Source organism: Gopherus flavomarginatus, chromosome 8, assembly GCF_025201925.1.
Source record: "Gopherus flavomarginatus isolate rGopFla2 chromosome 8, rGopFla2.mat.asm, whole genome shotgun sequence".
In the NCBI taxonomy this organism is placed as follows: Eukaryota; Metazoa; Chordata; order Testudines; family Testudinidae; genus Gopherus; species Gopherus flavomarginatus.
The window spans coordinates 52,398,969-52,420,920 of NC_066624.1; the positions used below are offsets into that span (position 1 = coordinate 52,398,969).

Below are 21,952 nucleotides of genomic sequence, written 5' to 3' on the forward strand. Positions count from 1 at the left end.
ATTTTTATACTAGAGTGGCACTGGACCCGGTTAACAACGCCCCAGCTGTCGGCTTCGATGCCCTGCCTGACAGTGTCAAATATATTAGGGGTGTGATTAGGGTCGCTGGACCTATGAATAAGACTGTGTGGATTGAGATGAAGTCTCGGAATGAGAATGAGAATGAGAATCGAGTCCTCCCAGTGGAAAAGGGAGTGGAGGAAGAGGAGATGATAGGCAAGGATCAAGGTGAGGAGATTTTATCTATCTTACCTAGGGTTTATACAAAGGACACTTTTAATAATTTATCTATGGACAATTTTAATCCAGATTTTGAGTATTTGAGTACATTCGACGATCTGTATTTTAAAGAACCTAGACATTTTAATATTAATTCATTAAATAGTCTTGTTTCAAAAATTTCTTTTACTTTGAATAGGGATTTTAATAGGGATTTTAGAGACAGTACTGGTAATAATTTAAATATATCAAAAAGCAGCTCATGGAAAGATGAGTTTTTTACTGTAGATAATTTTAATTGTACAATTTGCCCCCAGATTTTACCAGCATTTGGTAAATGGGCTAAACACATTAATGTGGTTCATAAAAGTAAGGCCATATGAGAATTATGTAAAAAAAGAGGAAAATCTTCTCAGTATCAGAATATAGCCTGCCACTACCCCAAGTGCACGCCCAGGGAGGTGGATACCCTAGTGAAGAGCCATACCTGTTCTGTCTGTGGGCCTGCATTCCACACTAAATCCACACTAAATCCAACACTGTAGACATAGACACCCCGCCGTTAGGAATGAACAAAGAAAATACGATATGGCTGCTAAGAATAAGAGTAGAGAGGGATCATCTTAATCTCGAATATGGACTGATGATGAGGTTGAGGAACTCATACAATTAGAGAGACATATATAGGGAAAAGGAATATAAATAAATGCATAGAGAGTGAGTTGAGAACTAAAACTAATAAATATCAGACAAAATATGAGAATTAGCAAAAAAAAATTGGTGATAGTGGAAGATAAGGATGAAGCAACAGAGGTAGAACAAATTAAAGAAAATATATTAGAAGTCCCTCCCCCGAGAGAAAGGATTTTACCTTTAAAAGGACATCCAGATTTGAATCAAGTGGTCAAAATTTATAAGCAGGGAAAACAAAGTAGCGAAGGAAGGAAAATAGTAAATAGCCTATGTGAAATTGAAGGGTTACTAAAGGAAATTCTAACTAAAGCTCTAGGATGGGCTATGTTAGAAAAACTGTGTTAGTCATTAGTAGAGGGAAAGGATATTAGAAATGAGAAACAAGTAGAGCCGAGGAATAAGGGGAGAGGGAAGATAAGAAAAGGTGAGAGAAGGAAATAGTCCAATACAATTAGGAAATATGCTACTAAGAAAGCAAAATATAAGTTTTACCAACCATTATTTGATAAGGATAGAAGATTAGCTCGTATTATAATGGGAGAGCCAGATAAAGCTAAGTGTGATATCCCCATGAATGAACTGGAGGAGTATTAGATAGATATATTGGGGAGAAGTGGACATGGAAATACAGTAGGGTGGCCTTCATCCACAGAGAATGCGGATAATGATGTATTAATGAGTCTTATCTCTGTGGATGAAATTAGGGAAGCGTTAAGGGAAATTGGAAAAGATAGTGCCCCTGGCCCAGATAGAATAAAAGTGAGCAATCTATGGGATATTTTTAATCTAGACTCCTTAATTCTCACAAACATTTTTAATATATGGTTTTTAAATGGACAGGTCCCTGATGATTTTAAGGGAAACCGAACGATTTTAATTCCAAAGATGCGAGATGAGGAAGAACTGAGGAAGTTAACCTCCTGGAGACCATTAACGATTGGGTCCGTATGGATAAGAATCTCTACTGAGATTTTAGCAAAAAAATTTATGGTAGCAGTTAAAATAGGTATTAGGCAAAAACGGTTTATATCTGCCCGTGTCTGTGAGGAGAATATTGTCATTTTAGATCATTTGATAAAAGAAGCCAAATGTAATGGGGATGAAATAGCAATAGTATTTGTAGATTTAGCTAAAGCATTTGACTCTGTGGGGAATGGACATAGAATAGTTGGCCTTAGAAGATTTGATACAGATGAACATTTTATTGGAATTATAAGGGACTTATATGACAATTGTACCACGAGGGTGTGGGTGGGTGACAAATATACCGAGTCTATTTTATTTAGGAGTGGGGTCAAACAGAGTGAACCCTTGTCTCCTATTTTATTTAATATCACTATAGATCCCCTTTTAACTAGATTAGAACTAGAAGGGAGTAGTTTTTATGTTCAGGGTAATAATGTCATGTCATTGGCTTTTGCTGATGATGTGGCAAATTTAAGTAGCTCATATCAAGGGATGATAAAAAATCTGGGTATTTTAGAGGGTTTTTGTAATACTATTAATCTTCATATGAATGTGAAGAAAACAAAAGGTTTTCATATTTTAACTAAGTATCAAACTTATGTAGTAAATCCTAAAGATATTTGGAAGATAGGGACTGAGGAAATTGAATACATCCAACCAGGGGATTTTGAAAAATATTTAGGTGCAAGAATAGATCCCTGGATAGGGGTAGGAGGACTATTACTTAAGGAGAAACTGAAAGATTAGAGCAAGAGTTTGATTAAGGCCCCTTTGAAACCGGCTCAGAAACTATTGATTTTACAAACATTCATTTTACCAAGGCTATTTTATAATTTGCTTTTAATAGAACCCCCTTTTAATCTTGTAAATGATTTGGATATTTTAGTTAGAAAAATAGTTAAACAAATTTTACATTTACCTCTGTGTACCACTGATGGACTATTTTATTCAAGAGGGAGGGACAGAGGTCTTGCACTCACAAGTTTTGCATGCAAATTCCAAATATGTTAGTTCGAAAACAGAGGAGACATATTGTCTCAAGAGATAATTGGACAGATTTCTCTTATCTATATGTGGGAGAAAATCTTATTGATAAGATATTGTTGTTTAATGCAGCAATACCTCATCTCAGGAAACGGAGAGAGGAGGAATTGTTGAGATGGTCAGAGATGAGGTGCCAGGGAGTAGGGATAAAGTATTTTAAAAATGACATAATTAGTAATTCGATATTTAAAAATTCTAGTAAAATTAAGTCTTCTGCAAATATCGCAGCATTACAACTTAGAGCAAACATTTACCCTACTGGGGAGACACTAGCAAGAGAAAGAGGGGGAGTAAATGCTTTTGGTAGGTGGTGTGGTAATGTGTGGGAGACTATATTTGACTCTCTTAATGGCTGTCCATGCGTCTCTGGACCCTCTCAGTTCTCGGGCTCGGACGGTTACATTGCCTGAGGGTAGTGAGAGGATGGGTTATCAGTGAGGTGGAGATGGGCATGAGCCTAGCCAATAGGGGCAATCCCTACCAAGATCTGAGCCTTTTCTCCATGCCTCTTAGAGCTCGAGGTTATGCTGATTGGGACTCCTCATTTGAGGAAAGCCTCTAGATTGCAAGTCCAACCGCTACCTCCTCATGGTGAGAGTCGGTAACTGGTTTGGATAGCCAGGCGGATTGCGGAGGACGGACCCACATCCCTTTTGGGGTGTGGGATGGGGTTGGGCAACCCCTTCATGTTTTGCCCCCCTGGTAAGGGTAGCCTCCCCCAGGTACGGGTTAGTTTCCCACTGAGAAGGGTATATCTATTAGACATGGAAAAAAGAAATTTATATTTACATACCGGATTGGCGCTGGACTGGTTAAAAACGCCCCCGCTGCCGGCTTTGATGCCCCGGCCAACAGTGTAAAATATGGTAGGGGAGTGATTAGAGTCGCTGGACTAATGGATAAAACTGGAAGGATTGAAATGAAGTCTCATGAGAATGCGATTGAGAACCAAGTCCTTCCAGTTGGAAGAGGAGAATTTTGGTAAGGACCAAGGTGAGGAGATTTTATCTATTTTACCAATGGTTTTCACTGGGAGTGCTTTTAATAATTTATTTATGGACAATATTGATCCAGATTCTAAGTATTTGAGCACATCTGATGATCCATATGTTAGGGAACCTGGAGATTTTAATTGTGATTTACAAAAGGATTTTAATTTGTTTAAGTTGAAGAAGGATTTTAGTAGGGTATTGAAAATAGTATGGATGATAAAATTAATGCATCAGAGAGTAGCTCTTGGAAAAATGGGGCTTTCTATTTAGAATATCCCATTGATAAATTTAATTGTCCTATTTGTCCCCAGATTTTAGCATCATTTGGTAAATGGGCCAAACATATCAATGTGGTACATCGAAGTAAGGCCATGCGGGTATTATGTAGTAAATGTGGGAAATCTTCTCAATTTCATAATATAGCTTGCCACTATCCCAAGTGTGTGCCCAGGGAAGTGGATACCCCGATAAAGAGTCATACCTGTTCTGTTTGTGGGCTTGCGTTCCATACTCAGTCGGGTCTCAGTCAACACTGCAGACATAGACACCCAATTATTAGGAATGAACAGAGGAAGGATGCTATGGTTGTTAAGAGGAAGGTTAAAGAAGGATTGTCTCGTATGCGGATATGGACTGATGAGGAAAATGAGCAACTTATAGAATTAGAGAGGAAGTAAGCAGGAAAAAGGAATATTAATAAATGTATAGAGGTTGAGCTGAAGACTAAAACTAATAAACAAATATCAGACAAAAGACGTGGATTAGCAAAGAAAAGGTTAGTGATAGATAAAGATATGAATGGAGGAATTGAGATAGGAGAAATTATAGATAGTATATTAGAAGCTCCTCCAAAAGAAAGGATTTTACCACTAAAAGGACATTTAGAATTGGATTAAGTAGGTCAAATTTGTAAGCGAGGGAAACAGAGTAGGGATGGAAAGGAAATAATAAATAGTTTAACAGAAATTGAAGGGTTATTGAAGGAAGGTCCAACTAAAGCCCTGGGTTGGGCCAGGTAAGAAAAAATGTTTTTCATTAGTAGAAAGAAAAGATATTGGTAATGAAAAACAGATAGAGGTTAGGGATAAGGGAAGAGGAAAGATAGGAAAGAGGGAAAGGAGGAAGCAGTCTAATGGGCTTAGGAAGTATGCTATGAAAAAAGCAAAATATAAGTTTTATCAGCAACTATTTGACAAAGATAGAAGAAGGTTGGCTCGTGTTATAATGAGTGAACCAGATAAAGTGAAGTGTGGGATCCCCATGGATGAAATAAAAAGGTATTATGTAGATATTTTGGGAGAGATTGGACATGGGAGTATAGTAGGGTGTCCTTCATCCACAGAGAAGGCAGATAATGATATATTACTGAGTCTTATCTCTGTGGATGAAGTTAGGAATGTTTTGAGGGAAATTAAAAGAGATAGCGCCCCTGGCCCAGATAAAACAAAAGTGAGCGATTTATGGGACATTTTTAATTTAGACTCCCTAATTCTCACGAAAATTTTTAATATATAGTTTTTAGATGGACGGGTCCCTAATGATTTTAAGGAAAATAGGACGATTTTAATTCCGAAGACAGAGGATGAGGAGGAGTTAAAGAAGTTGACCTCCTCGAGACCGCTAACAATTCGATCTATATGGATAAGAACTTACACCAAGATTTTAGCTAAAAGATTGTCGGAGGCAGTTAAAATATGTAGTAGACAGAAAGATTTTATAGCTGCCTCTGGATGTGAGGAGAATATCGTGATTTTGGATAATTTAATGAAAGGAGCCAAATGCAATGGAAATGAGATAATTATAGTGTTTGTAGATCTGGCTAAAGCGTTCGACTTGGTGGGACATGGACATATAGTAGGTGGTCTTAAAAGATTTGGAGTAGATCAAAATTTTACTGAAATTATTAGAGACCTATATGATAATTGCACAACAAGGGTGTGGGTGGGTGATATTTATTCTGAGTCTATTTTAATTAGAAAAGGGGTTAAACAGGGTAACCCTTTGTCCTCTGTTTTATTTAATATTGCCATGGACCCACTTTTAACTACATTGGAATTAGAAGGGAGTGGTTTTTATGTTCAAGGCAATAAAGTCATGTCATTGGCCTTTGCGGATGATGTGGCTATTTTAAGCAGTTCTTATGAAGGGATGAGGAGAAAGCTGGGTATTTTAGAGGGTTTTTGTAACAGTATCAATCTTCGGGTAAATGTGATAAAAACAAAAGGTTTTCACATTTTAACCAAATATAAGACTTATGTAGTGAATCCTAAGGAAAAGTGGAAAATAGGGACTGAGGAGATAGAATATGTCCAACAAGGGGATTTTGAGAAGTACTTAGGTGCTAGAATAGATCCTTGGATAGGTGTAGGTGGACCTTCGCTGAAGGAGAAGCTGAAGGATTGGAGTGAGAGGTTAACTGAAGCTCCTTTGAAACCAGCTCAAAAATTCTTTATCCTGCAGACATATATTCTACCGAAACTATTTTATAATTTGCTTTTAATGGAGCCTTCTTTTAACCTTTTAGATGATTTGGATATTTTAGTTAGGAAGATAGTGAAGGAGATTCTACATTTACCGCAATGTACTACTGACGGATTACTTTATTCTAGAGGGAGAGATGGAGGGTTAGCTCTTACTAAATTTAGTATACAAATTCCTAATATGTTAATTCGCAAATGGAGGTGTCATATTGTTTCTAGAGATAATTGGGTAGATTTATCCTATTTGTATGCGTGAGAAAATCTTATTGATAAAATATTGGTATTTAGTGCAGTAACTTCTCACCCTAGGAAATGGAGAGAAGAGGAGTTTTTAAGATGGTCTGAGATGAGATGTCAAGGAATAGGGATTAAATATTTTAAGAATGATAGAATTAGTAATTTGATTTTTAAAAATTCAGATAAAATTAAGTCTGCGGTATATATAGCGGCACTGCAACTTAGAGCGAATATCTGTCCTATGAGGGAAATGTTAGCGAGAGGTAGAGGTGGAGTAAACGCTCTTTGTAGATGGTGTGGTAAGGTTCAAGAGACTATTCCACACATTTCTGGCCAATGTTATAAAACAAAGGAGATAAGAATAAAACGACATAATAGAGTGGTTTTGGCAGTAATAGATAAGGTAACTACATTGGGTTGGAAGGCAATGGCTGAACCCCATTTGAGAAATAGCAAAGGCAAATTGAGAAAACCGGATATTATATTCATAAAGGAAGATACGGTAGTGGTGGTCAATGTCACAGTGCGATGGGAGGACAATGCAGGGAGTTTGAAGCAAGCTCATGAAGAAAAGGTGACCTACTACCTTGAATTAGAGGATGAGATCAGAGAGTTGACGGGAGGTAAAAATATCCACTTCTTTGGGTTTGTAGTTGGGGCGCGTGGCAAGTGGAATGAGGGAAATGCTGATTTGTTACAGATTTTAGGTATTGATAGAGGGAAAAATTTTAAAGAAAATATATGTAGACTCGTTTTATATTCTACAGTTGACATGATGGCTATGTTCAGTGACTGGTAAAGATCCCGGAGTTTCCATTCCATGTATCTTGCTAAAACTAAATTTTAGCTATTTTTGTTTCCATGTTTTAAATTCTATTGCTATTTACTATCTGTCCTTTTAGAAGATGGTTTTAATATATATAATAAATACTTATTAAATGGATTAATTTTAATTTCTATTTTTAAATTATTAATTGATATATACTTAATTTTAATTTTTAATTATCGGACATGGATGCGGACTGGCTGCTAAGAGTAACCAGTAAAGGGCAGGTAGTCACGCCTGTACATGAATAGCCAAATGCCTTGTCATCTAATTAGTGACGCGCATGAATGGATGAACGAGATTCCCACTGACCCTACCTACTATCTAGCGAAAACACAGCCAAGGGAACGGGCTTGGCAGAATCAGCGGGGAAAGAAGACCCTGTTGAGCTTGACTATAGTCTGGTGCTGTGAAGAGACATGAGAGGTGTAGAATAAGTGGGAAGCCTCCGGGCCGCCGGTGAAATACCACTACTCTTATCATTTTTTCACTTACCCACTGAGGCGGAGGGGCGAGCCCCAAGGGGCTCTTGCTTCTGGCACCAAGCGCCCGGCACGTGCCGGGCATGACCTGCTCCGGGGACAGCGTCAGGTGGGGAGTTTGACTGGGGTGGTACACCTGTCAAACCGTAACACAGGTGTCAATTTCTGGTCAATGCTATAAAACTAAGAATGTAAGGATCAAAAGACATAATAGAGTAGTATCTGCAGTTATAGATAAGGTAGTCAAACTAGGGTGGAAGACAATAGTAGAACCCCATTTAAGAAACAGTAAGGGAGAGTTGAGAAAACCGGACATTATATTTACAAGAGGGGATATGGTCGATGTCACAGTGCGGTGGGAGAACAATGCTGGAAGTTTGGAGCTAGCTCACAGAGACAAGGTGACTTATTACCTCGAGTTAGAGGAAGAGATCAAAAATTTAAGAGGAGGTAAAAATATCCACTTCTTTGGCTTCATACTTGAAGCGCATGGCAAGTGGAGCGAAGGAAACAATGATTTGCTACAAATCTTGGGAACTGAAAGAAGTAAAAATTGTAAAGAGAGCATCCGTAGACTTGTTTTATATTCCACAGTCGACATGATGGCTATATTCACTGACCAGTAAAGATCCTGCAGTTCCCATTCCATGTATCTTACTAAAACTAAATTTTAGCTATTCTGTTTCCATGTTTTAAACTTTGGATTATAGGTTTTAGTACCTTTAAATTCATTGCTAATTTCCTATTGGTCCTTTTATACAATGGTTTTAAATGCATAGAATAAATACTTAATAAATGGATTAAATTATATTTTAAATTATCAGTTTATTTTTTTTTAACTAATGGGTGTGGATGCGGACTGGCCGCTTATTGCAACCAGGAAAGGAGAGGTAGTCTCGCCTGTACGTAAACAGCCAAATGCCTCATCAGTGAAGGTAAATGGTGGGAGTAACTATGACTATGACTCTCTCAATGACTATCTATGCATCTCAGGACCCACCCAGATGTCGAGCCCGGACACTTATGAATACCTGAGTGTGGTGGTGGATTGAGTATCCGGTGAAGTGGAGAAGGGGCCGATGGGGCAATCTCTGCCAAGATCCGAGCCCTCTTCCACACTCCCGTTAGCGCTTAGCATTATGCTGGCTGGGAGCCCTCAGTGCACAAAGCCTCTGGATGGTAAGTCCTACTGCCACTTCCTCATGGTGAGGGTTGTTAACCATCTTGAATAGCCAGGCGGATTGCAGAGGGCAAATCCTCACCCTCATTGGGGTGACGGATTGGGGTGGGCAGCCCCAAGCAAATCTGCTTCCCTCGTAAGGGTGTTTTCCCCCTGGCAAGGGTAGCCTACTCCAGGTACAGGTTTAATCCCACTGGTAAGGGTTAGTCTCCCCCGGTAAGGGATAGCATCCCCCTGTGAAGGGTTATAGCTTTTAGTTATGGAGAAAATAAGTTAATTTACGTACTGGATTGGCCCTGGACCAGGTAAACAACCCCCCCACCCCGCTGCCAGCTTTGATGCCCCGGCTGGCAGTGTAAAATATATTAGGGGAGTGATTCAGGTCACTGGATCTATGGACAAAATATTTTTTAGCGAGTGGATATATCAAAAGCTTGAGACAGGTGACCTCCCTGTCGAAGACATAATGGGAGTCGAAACTGAATCAATAGGTTAGGACTAGGTTGAAAATTATTTATCATTTTTACCTAAGGTTTTTACCAATGACGCTTTTAATAATTTAGATGTGGACAATTTTAAGCCTAGTTTTAAGTATTTAAATGCATAACCAAATAGTAGTTCATGGAAAGACAGAGTTTTTATTTAGAATATCCCATTGATTGTTTGAGTTTTCCCATTTTCCACAGATTTTAACTACATTTGGAAAGTAGGCTAAGCACATTAATGTGGTACACAAAAGTAAGGCCATTAGAGTGGTCTGTAAAAAGTGTGGTAAATCCTCTCAATTCCACAATATAGCTTGCCACTACTCCAACTGTGTGCCCAGGGAAGTGGCTACCCCAGTGATGTGCCATACAGAGAATCAAGGCCATAAATGAGGTACATCCCACATCAGGTACCTTGCAAGATAATACCAAGGACAATGCTACTAAGTGCCAAACTATGGCATGGAAAAAAGGAAAGACACAGAGGATCTGCCCAATTCTCACTACAGAAATCATAAACACAACATTCAAGGAGACTTTAAAACCTAACAGACTGTCAGACCTTGGCCTCTCTACGAACACCGCTTATGAAGAGGAAGTTGGTGCTGAAGGCTCCAAAGCAGGGACAAACAGAATTAAAGATAACCTCAATGATCAAATCAACCACAACATCTCCACTATTGAGGTGACAGAAGAAACAGGTGTAAATGGAGTACAGGGAAAGATTCTAATACAGCTGCCTAATGATAATCCAGCATCTCCTTTCTGTGGAGATCATGTTGGCAAATCGAGTGCTCCGAGCATCCACCTTAAGTGTAATCATGGTGGAAAAGATGTGGAATTCCTATACTCCTTGTATAAAAAAAAAAGTGACCCAAACGGTACACAGTCTTATATGTCACACTGCTAAATGTAAAGGGAGAACAGCAGAAGAGCAGCAGGTGACTGGGTTTGTGAAGTATGTGCCAAGCGATTTGACACCGACATTGGTGTCTCCCAACATAAAAGAATAACTCATCCGGCAATATGAAAGGAAGAGCGTATCCAAGTCGGTCAACCTAAACAGAACTCATAGCACAGAAAACACAAGAGTTGTTGGACAGCTGACGAAGAGCAACTCCTCATTGACTTTAACAACATTTTGGGGCAAAAGATGCATAAATATTGTGATTGCGGAGCATATTAAAACCAAAACTGCTAAATAAGTGAAAAATGGCAATTACTGGGTCTCCATAAAAAAAACAAACTGAGGACAGCTGACCCAAGACCTGGGGGAAAAACATGTTTTATATCTGACAAGCCCAATATCATTACTGGGCTAAAGGACACCTACATGCGTAAAATAAATGAAAGCCTAATAAACCAAGGCACAGACCAGAAACTCCAAGGTCAGATAACGTTTGATATGGAAGTTATAAATGCATGGGTGGCTGGAAACTCCAATTTCAGGTACCTTGTTGAATCCACCTCCACTGACATCCTCTCTTCCTTCCTAACAAAAGCTCCTGAGTCAAAGAACAGATGGAATAAAATGGCCACAAACAAAAAGAGAGGAAAGAAAAAGGCTTAGATGAAAAAAAAAGAGCAGCACAAAATAGAACCTACAAAAGATACCAAAGATAACTCTTTGAAAATGACAGATGCAAGCTCGCCTCTATCATCTATCATTAGAAGCAAGAGGAAGACCAAGGACAGGGTAGGCCCACTGCTCAGTGAGGAGGGAGAAACAGTAACAGGAAACTTGGAAATGGCAGAGATGCTTAATGACTTCTTTGTTTCAGTCTTCACTGAGAAGTCTGAAGGAATGTCTAACATAGTGAATGCTTATGGGAAGGGGGTAGGTTTAGAAGGTAAAATAAAAAAAGAGCAAGTTAAAAATCACTTAGAAAAGTCAGATGAAATACATCCTAGAATACTCAAGGAGTTAATAGAGGGGGTATCTGAGCCTCTAGCTATTATCTTTGGAAAGTCATGGGAGACGGGAGAGATTCCAGAAGACTGGAAAGGGGCAAATATAGTGCCCATCTATAAAAAGGGAAATAAAAACAACCAAGGAAACTACAGACCAGTTAGTTTAACTTCTGTGCCAGGGAAGATAATGAAGCAAGTAATTAAAGAAATCATCTGCAAACACTTGGAAGGTGGTAAGGTGATAGGGATTAGCCAGCATGGATTTATAAAGAACAAATCATGTCAAACCAATCTGATAGCTTAATTTGATAAGATAACGAGCCTTGTGGATAAGGGAGAAGCGGTGGATGTGGTATACCTAGACTTTAGTAAGGCATTTGATACGGTCTCGCATGATATCCTTATCGATAAACTAGGCAAATATAATTTATATGGGGCTACTATAAGGTGGGTGCATAACTGGCTGGATAACCGTACTCAGAGAGTAGTTATTAATGGCTCCCAATCCTGCTGGAAAGGTATAACAAGTGGGGTTCTGCAGGGGTCTGTTTTGGGACCGGCTTTGTTCAATATCTTCATCAACGCCTTAGATGTTGGCATAGAAAGTATGCTAATTAAGTTTGAAGACGATACCAAACTGGGAGGGATTGCAACTGCTTTGGAGGACAGGGCAAAATCCAAACTGATCTGGACAAATTGGAGAAATGGTCTGTGGTAAACGGGATGAAGTTCAATAAAGACAAATGCAAAGTGCTCCCCTTAGGAAGGAACAATCAGTTTCACACATATAGAATGGGAAGAGACTGTCTAGGAAGGAGTATGGCAGAAAGAGATCTAGGGGTCATAGTGGACCACAAACTAAATATGAGTCAACAGTGTGATACTGTTGCAAAAAAAGCAAACGTGATTCTGGGATGCATTAACAGGTGTGTTGTAAACAAGACACGAGAAGTCATTCTTCCGCTCTACTCTGCGCTGGTTAGGCCTCAACTGGAGTATTGTGTCCAGTTCTGGGCACCGCATTTCAAGAAAGATGTGGAGAAACTGGAGAGGGTCCAGAGAAGAGCAACAAGAATGATTAAAGGTCTTGAGAACATGACCTATGAAGGAAGGCTGAAAGAATTGGGTTTATTTAGTTTGGAAAAGAGAAGACTGAGAGGGGACATGATAGCAGTTTTCAGGTATCTAAAAGGGTGTCATCAGGAGGAGGGAGAAAACTTGTTCACCTTAGCTGCTAATGATAGAACAAGAAGGAATGGGCTTAAACTGCAGCAAGGGAGATTTAAGTTGGACATTAGGAAAAAGTTCCTAACTGTCAGGGTAGTTAAACACTGGAATAAATTGCCTAGGGAGGTTGTGGAATCTCCATCTCTGGAGCTATTTAAGAGTAGGTTGGATAAATGTCTATCAGGGATGGTCTAGACAGTATTTGGTCCTGCCATGAGGGCAGGGGACTGGACTCGATGACCTCTCGAGGTCTCTTCCAGTCCTAGAGTCTATGAATCCTTGATCCTGCTTGCAGAAGTCCTGGTATATAACGACAAATGGGAGAACCAAACACCCTTTGAAGGACTAGGCCAGTTCAAATCTCATGCTACTGCTGACAACTCTGCTTTCAACATCTTAATTTCATCTAAAGAAATCATTAAGAACACAAGAGGGATGAACAGGAACTCAGCTCCAGGACCTGACAAGGTCATTTTGAGGGACTTACTCCGAGTAGACCTTGAAGGCCACACACTGCCTGGACTATTCAACACATAGCTGATTACAAGTTTAATACTTGATGGTATAAAATAATGCCATTCCCTATTGATCCTGAAAACAAGAGACTCCGAGGTGCTGAAAGATCTGGGAAATTGGAGGCCTCTTACCATCAGATGGGTCTAGAGCGCTACAGCTTTTCTCAAGAATACTAATGAACAGATTGACAAAAGCATGCCCATTAAACGCACATCAAAGACGATTTATCACTGCACCAGGCTGCTCGGAGAACCTCAACATTCTCCATACCATAAAAAAGCAAGCCAGAAAGAACAAAAAGCCACTAGGAGTAGTGTTCATAGACATAGCCAAAACGTGTCTCAGTATCCCATGACCATATCATACAGGACAGGGGCCTGGATCACCACATTGTTGACATAATTTGTGACTCCTATAAGAACATCCATACCCGCATGGAAGCAGGGAAGGAGCTCAGCCCTGTCATTGAAATAAAAACTAGCGTACAACAAGGAGACCCTATGTCACCACTGCTATTCAATTTCATGCTAGATCCTCTAATCTCAGCATGAGAGAAGGCTGGTCTGGGATTCTCATATGGGACACAAAAGATTACAACACTTGCCTTTGCAGATGATCTAAGTCATGCTAAAGGACACTTGGGAAGCTATGAATGCAAACATCGAAATACTAGAAGTCTTCTGCAGGCTGTCTGGTCTGGTCTCAAAGTGCAAGCTAAGAAATACTAGGGATTCTTCCTGAGCCCAACTGATGACTCATTTACTGTCAATAACTGTGAAGCCTGGAAAGTCAACAAGGACGGGCTGAATATGATCATGGTCTGAGAAATACCTAGTACTGAAGGTTGACCCACGGATTGGGTTTTCCAAACTGGCATTATCAGAAAAGCTTGACACTTGACTTGAAAGAATGAACAAAGTCCCACTAAAACCTTAACAAAAACTGATTATGCTAAACACATTTACAGTACCGAGGATCATTTATCTAGCTGAGCACACCAATTCTAAAAAGACCTTACTATCTTCCCTGGATGAAAACATTAGGAATGCTGTGAATCAGTAGCTCCATCTACCAACAGACACCTTTAATGGCTTCATTTATGCCAGATCAAGAGATGATGGACTCACTTCATCCCATCTGTTCAGGCAAGGCGACTGCACAGAATTGCATATTCAGAAGATAAAAGAATTCAGTGCATTGCATTGGCAAGCAATATAGAAGAAGAATTTCAAAATCTCTGGGTGGCTGCCAGTGAGGAATGAGAAAGAGATAACTATGATGACACACCTACTCTGTGTTTACTACAGACTACCACATCGTGTCTTGGAACTTCTCAATGTGTGGGAGAAACTGGCGCCCACACACACACACACACACAATCCTATGAAACTGGAGAGATGCTGAATTATCCCACTGGAAAAATCTACCATGCCAAGGCAGTGGAGCTGAACACTTTTATGATGATTCAATCAGTAATGATTGGTTGAAATTTCATTGTGGGTTCTCAGAACATCAGTTTCTGACAGCCCTCAAACTCAGATAAAAAATGCATCCTATCAAAGAATACCTAGGACGTGGCAGGAATAATCAAACTGTGAATTGCAGGCACTCCTTTGCCTCTTACGAATCGTTAGCTCACATTTTAGCTCACAATGTCCTGCAGTCCTGGGGGCCCGCATACGAAGAATAAACTGTGATACATTGAAGCGGAAGCCCATGAAGTGAAATGGGTGATTTATGAAGAACCCCACTTACACTCTGCTGAGAATGAACTAAGGAAACCAGACCTCATATTTGTTAAAGATGGAACAGTCTTGGTGGTAGATGTCACAGTTTGATTTGACTACAAGGAAAAAGTCTTCAACGATGCTGCAGCAGAGAAAGGGAGGTATTTTAAAACATTGACAAATCAGATTAAAGAACTGACTGGGGCCAATGAAGTCAAATACTATGGTTTCTCTCTAGGAGCAAGAGGGAAATGGCTGAAGCTCAATGAAAAAGTCCTTTCAGCCTGGGCATGCCAGAATACCACCAAGGAAGAACTGCCAGGCTTTTTAGTCAAAGGGCTCCATTGTATTCCCTAGATGTTATTAATACCTTTGTTAGCAAGGGAGGGAATAAATAAAACCACTGTTCCATGAAGTTCTGTCCCTCATGTGCAGACTTTCCTTTCTCTTGACTTGTTATTCAAACTATACACCCACCTTCCATGGGAATCTTGTAAGGATTGTAATAATTCATGACCACTCACACTGGACACGGCACCTGTCAGGCTCAGCTAGGCATGAGTGGCCGGTCCCTGATGGTCGGTCTAGAAATTTTTCTAAGTCCCCATTCAGCCACCAGCTCAACCTCAGTCCTACAGTTTTAGGGGCCGTGAGTTCCCCATGGAGGAGGCTGCACACCCGCTATCCAGGCCGGCCAGGCCAGGCCTTACCTGGGGGGCTGCTAGAGGATTTGAGGTGGCTCTGTGCATCAGCGGCTGGACATAGGGAGTCCTAGCAATTCCGGGCATGTCCGCCCCAAGGCCAGGGGTGCCTCCTGCAACCTCGGGTGCTGTGGGTCCCTGGTGGAGGAAGCTGGGGGGAGCTGGATAGCCACTGCCCAGCCCGCTATGGCAGGTCTTGCCAAGGTGGCCGCTGGAGGATTTGGGGTGGTTCTGCGAGCCAGTGGCTGGGTTCAAGGGGGAGTCAGAGGAACTGACACTGCTGGATACTGATCAGATCAAACAGTTCTGCAGTGCTCCAAGCAGCATAGCGTTTGCTGCGTGGAGCCCCAGTGGTCAGCTGGGAAGATGGGATGTGAATACTCCATGCTGAGCAAACAGGAATGGGAATTTCAAAAATTCCTGGGCCTTTAAATGGGGAGGGGCAGAAGGTGTTTACCTGGCCGCAGGGCAGCGGAGTTGAAACTGCTGACTAGAGGGATCAGGACAGGCATTGAGAGACACCTCCCAGAAGCCAATCACAGCACTAAAATAAAACACAGTGTCTACACTAGCACTTTGGCACCAAAACTTTTGCATAAAAACCCTTATGACTCTCATCAAAGTGGTTTTATCATGTCGCTGAAACTGAGGAGTTCCATGGCCGAACTTGGCTTTGCACCTCTGTAGACAAGGCCTTAGGTGCAGCATGGAAGAATGACATTTTTTATCTGGCCAGTAGAAGTGGGAGTTTTATTGCCTTAAAATTTAAAAAAAAAAAAAAAATTCAAACCCAAGCCATGTGCGGTGGGGAGACTGGTGGGGGTTTCTTTGGTTTTGTTTTTCTCATTTTAAATGTCCTTGATCATTTTGATGGGGAAAATGTTTGTACAAAGCCAAGAAAAATTAAAAATGTGCACAGGAGTGAGTGGGTTTCTGAGTGCCAGGGTAAGCGTGGAGATTTACATGCAGTGGGTTTAGGGGATAAACGAGAGGCTTTTGCTGCAGCACAGAGCGAGATTTTGCAGTTTCATTTTTCCCCAAGTGACAAGTCCCCCACATTGTCCCCTTGCTGCTGCTGCCCCAGCTCAGACCCATGGTCACCCCAGCTGTAGTTCAGTAGGCACTCAAACCTTATTAGACATGAGAGAATACACATGGGGGCGCGCCCCAATGAATGCTGTGAATATGAAAAAACCTTTGCTCGGCTCTCAACCCTTAGTAATCATCAGAGGATCCACACAGGGGAGAAACCCTATGGATGCTGTAAGTGTGGGAAAACCTTCACTGAGCGTTCACACCTCATTCAACATCAGAGGATCCACACAGGGGAGAAGCCCTACAAAAGCTGCCAGTGTGGGAAAACTTCAATGTGAGGTCCACCCTTCTTAGACAACAGAGGATCCATGCGGGGGCGAAACCCTATTAATGCTCCAGGTGTGGGAAACAGTTCTGTCAGAGCTCAGCCCTTATTTGTCACCACAGAAGCTGCAAAGGAGTTAAAGTCCATAAAAACCTTGTCTGGATTTTGTTTTCCTTTCCCTAATTCCCACATACTGAACTTTAAGGCACCATTTGTCACTGTGGTCTCTCAACTACCTCACCTGAGTTGTTTGCTTTTCAATTTTGCAGCTCATCTTTCCTTGGGATGAGCCCCCCACTCTTTTCCATCAACTCCTTTGTGCTAGGTCATGGAGGTGTGTGTCCCTCCAACAGGAATGTCCATCAGCTCCAGGGAGGGGGAACCAGGAGTAACTTCAACTAGGTACATGGAGGTTAAATTTACCTGGATCTTGACTGCACTAGGATTTTCCATGGAGGTAGCTAGCTTGAGTTCACTATCCTGATATAAAAGCAGAGATAAAAGTGGGGGGAAAGGCAGCCTCCAGCTGCTATGATATTCCAGGCAGGACTGAATCTCCATTAGACAAAGCTTAAAGAAGGGAATGACCGGGAGTCATTCCCATTTTTGACCAGGCACCCCCGGCCGACCTCACAGAGGCCAGCCAGGAGCACTCACGGGATGATGATGATGGATACCAGTCATACTGCACTGTCTGCTATCGGGGAAGGGAAGGGGATGCTGCTGTGTAGTGCTGCAGCACCGCATCTGCCAGCGGCATCCGATGACATTGAAAAAAGGCAAGAAACGATTTGTCTCCCTTTTCTTTTACGGAAAGAGGAAGGCTGACGAAATATACCCTGAACCACCCGTGACAATGTTTTTGACCCTTCAGGCTTTGGGAGCTCAGCCAACAATGCAAATGGTTTTCGGAGAGTGCAGGAACTGGGGGATAGCTGGAGTCCTCAGTCCCTCCTCTCTCCCTCCATGAGCATCCATTTGATTCTTTGGCTTTCAGTTACGCGCGTCTCAGGTCCTTAAGTTTCACGCAGCACCGTGTTGAGTTCCTATCGTGGCCTCTGTCTATCATAGCCTAGGAGATTTTTTCAAAATTTTGTCTTTTGGAACAGAGTTCTGATAAAACAGATTCATCTCCCCACACAGAGATCAGCTTCCGTATCTCCCGTATGGTCCATGCTGGAGCTCTTTTTTGATTCTGGGACTGCACCTGTGCTGATCGGCTCTCCACGCTGAGCAAACAGGAAATTAAATTCAAAAGTTCGCAGGCCTTTTCCTGTCTACCTGGCCAGTGCATCCGAGTTCAGATTGCTGTCCACAGTGGTCACAATGGTGCACTCTGGGATAGCGCCCAGAGGCCAATACCGTCAAATTGCGGCCACACTAACCCTAATCTGAAACGGCAATACCGATTTCAGCGCTACTCTTCTCGTCGGGGAGGAGTACAGATATCGGTATTAAGAGTCCTTTATATCGATACAAAGGGCTTTGTTGTGTGGACGGGTGCAGGATTAATACAATTTAACACTGCTAAATTTGATATAAACTCGTAGTGTAGACCAGGTCCCACACTTAACACAAGTGTTATTTCTCTCACCCCTGGGTATTCTCTGCTGGGCCATGGTTTCCTTGAGAAGTTGGAGTTCTCTGATAATAAACAGAGTAACTAACCTTCTGCATTGCCTGGTTTCCCTGCCACCTCTCTGGAATGTGCTGACTCTCACAGGCTTTTCCCTGATCTCAACTCCTGGACACACTCTCTTTGCATCTTTGCAATAATGTGCCACGTGGTTCCACTTCCTCATCATCTTTCTGTTGAGAATTCTGCTTCATGGTCTCACTCACCAGCACAGCACCTGCTGGGACACAGAAAGAAAAACCATCACAAACAGGAATGGAAAAGGGGAGAACAAACTGGAAGAACAGCTGGAGATGCAAAAAAAATTAGGGACTGAAGTTCCCCAAACTCTTCCCCAAAGGAGAGAGAGGAAGAGATGAATTCTTCAGCCAGTTCCCACCCAAATACTCAGGCAGAAGAAAGTGCAGGGAGGGAGCTCCTGCCAGGAGTTAGTCAGAATGGATAGGAAGTAGGGTTGACTATTCATTGCAGTTAAACCAGACTGAGAAGAAGCCAGAATTTACCAATGTACATTGCCAAAGAGCCACAGCAATACATCAGCAGAGCCCCCATAAGCTTCCTCCCCCAAGCTCCCAGCACCTCCCACCAACGGATCAGTGCCTCCTCCTCCCTCCCCACACCTCCCAATCAGCTGTTTTGTGGCATGCAGGAGGGGGAAGGGGAGGAGAAAGGGCATGGCAGGCTCAGGGGAGGGGGCAGGAAGGAGTGGAGTGGATGCAGGGCCTGTAGCAGAGCCAGGGTTTGAGCAGTGAACACCCCTTGGCACACTGGAAAGTTGGCACCTGTAGTTCCAGCCCCCGAGTTGATGCCTATACAAGGAGCCGCATATTAACTTCTGAAGAGCTGCATGTGGCTCTGGAGCCACAGGTTGGCCACTCCTGGTCTAGATAACACTTAGTCCTGCCATGAGTGTAGGGGACTGGACTAGGTGACCTCTCTAGGTCCCTTCCAGTCTTATGATTCCATAAACCATATTAAAGCACAGTTAAGATTGACTACTGCCGCCTCATGCCCTTCCAGTAAGTGGCGAGTGGTGAAAGTTAAACATCTGAAAACCAGGAAGTGAAGAACTACACATCACACCTGCAAAAGAAAGCTTAGCTCTGCTCCTACTCCCTAACCATGGGGCTAGCAAATGTCACTGGGAATAGGTCAGTAAGGGTGGAGCAACGGTTTACCAACCAACCAGGGAAAATTTGGCACTTCCATCTCTTGAAGTCTGCAACGCAACACTGGATGCCTTTCTGGAAGATATTTTCAACAAAACACAAGCTATTCCGCTCACTTCAATAGTAACTGGATGAAAGTGTATGGCTCGTACTATATGGAAGGTCAGACTAGATGACCGAATAATATCTCCTGGCCTTAAAATGTACTGATCAATGACCAACAGAAGGAAGACAAAGAACATGCCATTATGCGTGTGTGTCAGCTGTAGCTTTACATGAACAGTGGAGGGAACAGTTGGAAGAGCTTGGCAGAGCTGAGACTGTGATAAGAAGAGAGGTGCGTGTGAATCTCGAAGGAACAGGTATTCCTCATGTCAGTGCTAAGTGTTGTTGGTTGTGTCAATGAAGGTGCACAAGGCTGAGTTCTTACCATGAGGGTTGTCAGCATTCTGGTGGCATATGTGCTAATGGTCTCCAATGCTCATGAGGGTAAGTGAAGGAATCCTAAGTGCAAGGGTAAAGGGGTAGTGACATTAGGAAAGTCTGAGATGGATAGTGAGCAGTAGACTCAGTGTTTGAGTACAGGCCAAGTGTAGGTAGCTTCTGTTCCCTGCACTGGACCTAACCAAGTTTTGCCTTAGCAAAGAGAAGGTGTTGGACTTTGTGTTATCTTGCTCCTGTGCTCTGTCCCCAAAGTGTTCTGTAGCAGGGTGGGGCAAAGTGCTAGTATATGTGTCATTGGCCTGTTGGAGTGTTGCTGAAAAGGGCAGAGTAGAGGTCGCATTGTGGAGTATTGTGAACCTCAACTCTTCTTTCCCCTTCTAATAACCGAGGGGACAGGAATCCTTACCCAGTGAGGTCACGTTCTCATAGTTCTCCTGCATGATATATCTGTAGAGGGCTCTCTGAGCGGGGTCCAGCAGAGCCAACTCTTCTTCGGTGAAATACACAGCCACCTCCTCGAAGGCCATTGGCCCCTGAAAGAGCAAGAGCCCCTCACTCAGTACCTGCTGCCTACTGACAACCTCACTGTTCACAGGGGAGGGGCCAATCACTTGGAAGCTGTGGGAGGCAGGCAGGCAGCATAGTTCCACCTACATCACATCACATGACAGCAGCCAGGAAGCATCAAGGGGAGGGGAGACAAAGAGCACCCTCACTCCTCCCAGCAGAGAGAGGGGGCCCGCATCTTCACATTCCTCACTTACCTACTAGCCAGAGACTGAGACAGGAGATGGAGCCCCCAGCAGGGTCCAGGGACAGCTCCCTGGTGTGAATGGCAAAACCCTCCTTACTGCCAGCAGCTGGATGGGAGGGGATGAGGTGTCTTCCCTGGGACTCAATGGTGGGTGCCCCTTTATATCTCACAGCTGCCTCTGGCTAGAAGGTTCAGGCTCCAGTACTGAAGTCTGGTAAGTTTCCCTAGCCCAGACCAGGGGGGTCTTTCCTGCTTGACTAATTAGGGAATTCCCACCCACAAACCGTAGGGGGCTGGTGCTGGGATCTAGGCACCACAGTAAACAAATCTTGGCAGATTTATCACACTCTGTCCCCCTCCCCTTCCCCACCTTGTGGCTTTCCTGCCCCCTCCCACTTCCAGACCAGCCCCCTCGGAAGTGCCCACTGTGACGTTATAGACATGAACTGTGACCGTATAGATCACCGCTGCAACCAGGGGCCTATGGCTGCACCAGGTCTTGAACAGAGGAGGTCCAGTGCAGTATCTGTGGAAAGGTTGTAGTTTGCTGATTATGATTATGCTCCCTGTATGTGTGTATCAATTTTGTATTTGAAGTTATGAATATTGGCCATATACTTGTATATCTATGTGTTTGATCCTAAGTAGCCTCAGTGAAGCATTTGGTCAGTTTCTTGTGAATGGGCACTCAGGCCTTGGCTACACTTGAGTTACAGTGCAATAAAGCTGCCCACAGCGCTGTAACTCATTCCCCGTCCACTGGCAAGGCACGTACAGCGCTGTATCTCCGTGGCTACAGCGCTGCAGGTACTCCACCTCCCTGAGAGGAATAACAGCTGCTGCGGAGTGGCTGAGACACCGGTGCTCCAGTGTAAACAGGGAGTAACCTTATTATGCAGTGAC

At 42.6% G+C, this 21,952-nt stretch overlaps 1 protein-coding gene across 3 annotated transcripts in view; it reads right to left on the minus strand.

Annotated features, from left to right (window-relative positions):
* LOC127056975 (zinc finger protein 883-like) overlaps positions 1-21,952 on the minus strand; it is a 305,218-nt gene that overhangs the window by 271,366 nt on the left and 11,900 nt on the right. Inside the window, exon 1 of one of the 3 annotated variants that reach the window (XM_050965482.1) lies at positions 20,702-20,837. The exons of the other annotated variants lie outside the window; for them this stretch is intronic. Within the exon in view, the coding sequence (XP_050821439.1) occupies positions 20,702-20,822 (121 nt within the window). The 5' untranslated portion in view covers positions 20,823-20,837. Of the gene's footprint in view, positions 1-20,701; positions 20,838-21,952 lie in introns of those variants that run through there. 3 annotated transcript variants of the gene reach the window in all.